Source organism: Lemur catta, chromosome 3, assembly GCF_020740605.2.
Source record: "Lemur catta isolate mLemCat1 chromosome 3, mLemCat1.pri, whole genome shotgun sequence".
Classification (NCBI taxonomy): domain Eukaryota; kingdom Metazoa; phylum Chordata; class Mammalia; order Primates; family Lemuridae; genus Lemur; species Lemur catta.
The window spans coordinates 14,644,200-14,645,860 of NC_059130.1; the positions used below are offsets into that span (position 1 = coordinate 14,644,200).

Sequence of the window (1,661 nt, forward strand, 5' to 3'; positions counted from 1 at the left end):
CACGATTGTCTCCCCAGCTCCAGGTGCTGCAGGGAAGGTCCCCGATACAGGTGTGTTGAATGAATCAACAGACATGCTCCTTCTGCCCCTGTCCTTTCCAGCCCTGCCTTTCCCGGGCCCACTCTCCTTTCTCCCAGTCCTATGTTTTCTTACCTGGCCCTTCTTTTTTCCTCTTCTCCTGTCCTTTCTCCTGTCATGGAGGAAGGATGCTCTGTGTCCAAAATGTGCATCTGCCATCCGCAAAGCTCCGCTCTGGAAATGAGCCTCCTGTAGCATTGTGACATCACTGTGCATTAGCCAATGGCAGCGCATCTGGGCTGGGCCCTTGGCCTTCTTCTGGGCCCGCCGGCCTCTATTGATAGGAGAAGGCAACTTCTCCTGCAGGACCCCTTAATCTCCAGGGCATCTCCCAGAGCATGGAGCCTTCCTGATTCTGCTCTTGGACCAATGTTCCTCACAGTCAAGCTGCTCTTGGGCCGGAGACGCAGCCTGAAGGTGTCAGGGTAAGGGAGCGTAGCCTCGCTGAAGAAGCTGCTGTCTGAGCGGCTGCAGGTGCCTGAAGAGCAGCAGCACCTGCTCTCCCGCGGCCAGCTCCTGGCCGATGACAAGTGCCTCTCGGACTACTGCATCGGGCCCAATGCCTCCATCAATGTCATCATGCGACCCTTGAAGAATATGGCACTAAAGGAGGCCCACCAGCCCCAGCCTCAGCCCCAGCCCCAGCCCCAGCCCCTGTGGCACCAGCTGGACCGGGTCCTGGCTAAACACTTTGAGCCACAGGATGCCAAGGCAGTGCTGCAGCTGCTGCGGCAGGAGCACAAGGAGCGCCTGCAGAGGATAAGCCTGGAGGACCTGGAGCAGCTGGCACGGTACCTCCTGGCGGAGGAGCAGAGCATGGGGCCGGCAGGGGAGCGCGAGCCCGAGGCTGTGGCCTCAGAGCCCCTGCAACATGGAGGAGGAGGAGGAGGCAGCCATGGTGGTAGCTGATCAGTAAACCGCCGTCCTACTCATTTGCATGCTAAAATTCTCCCGGCCTCATCGTTATGGCCTCATCCTTACATGTTCCCTGGTGACTTTTCCCACTACTTCCTGCAGCTGTAGATGCATCCACACCCCTTTTTTGAAACTTCAAAGCAGCTGGAGGGTTTTTGGACCCCTCCGTTCCCTCTTAGGTCTGAGGTCCCCCCTCCAGAATGCAGAATGATTGCACCCCCATCACCATCCCCTAGGAGGGTTCTGATCACCCAGGGCGACCCTGAAGGGAGCCACATCCCCCTTCTGGGCTGGGCAGCTTTGCCCCACCGTGCTCAGCAATCCCCAGGCTGTCAGCAGTGCCCCTGGCCCAGGGCCTCCCCGGCTCTAGACAGATCTTCTTTCTCCTGAGGGACAGAAAGAGTGTGAGTTTGCTTCTTCCATCCTCAGACTCTGGCGCCTGCCCCCAGACCCCTGCAGCCAAGAGACAAGGAATATCAGGTAGCTGCCCCTTGCCCCCTGGGTGAGGCTGCCCCTGCTATCTGCCTGCTTGTGCCTCCACAGCTTAAGGGGCAGGGACAGCGGAGGTAAGAGTAGCAGGAGAGCATCTACCGGGTGCCAGGCCTGGGGCTCTCAGGGAGGTAGACACAGACCAAGAATAGCGGGAAACTGAGCCTCAGGCAGGAAGA

The 1,661-nt window shown here is 59.0% G+C and overlaps 1 protein-coding gene across 1 annotated transcript; it reads left to right on the forward strand.

The window, feature by feature from the left end:
* Positions 1-447: 447 nt before the first annotated feature.
* Positions 448-994, forward strand: UBL4B (ubiquitin like 4B). Its single transcript, XM_045546320.1, is given in 2 exon segments — positions 448-929; positions 931-994. Coding segments are annotated over 2 exon segments (546 nt in total).
* Positions 995-1,661: the final 667 nt, after the last annotated feature.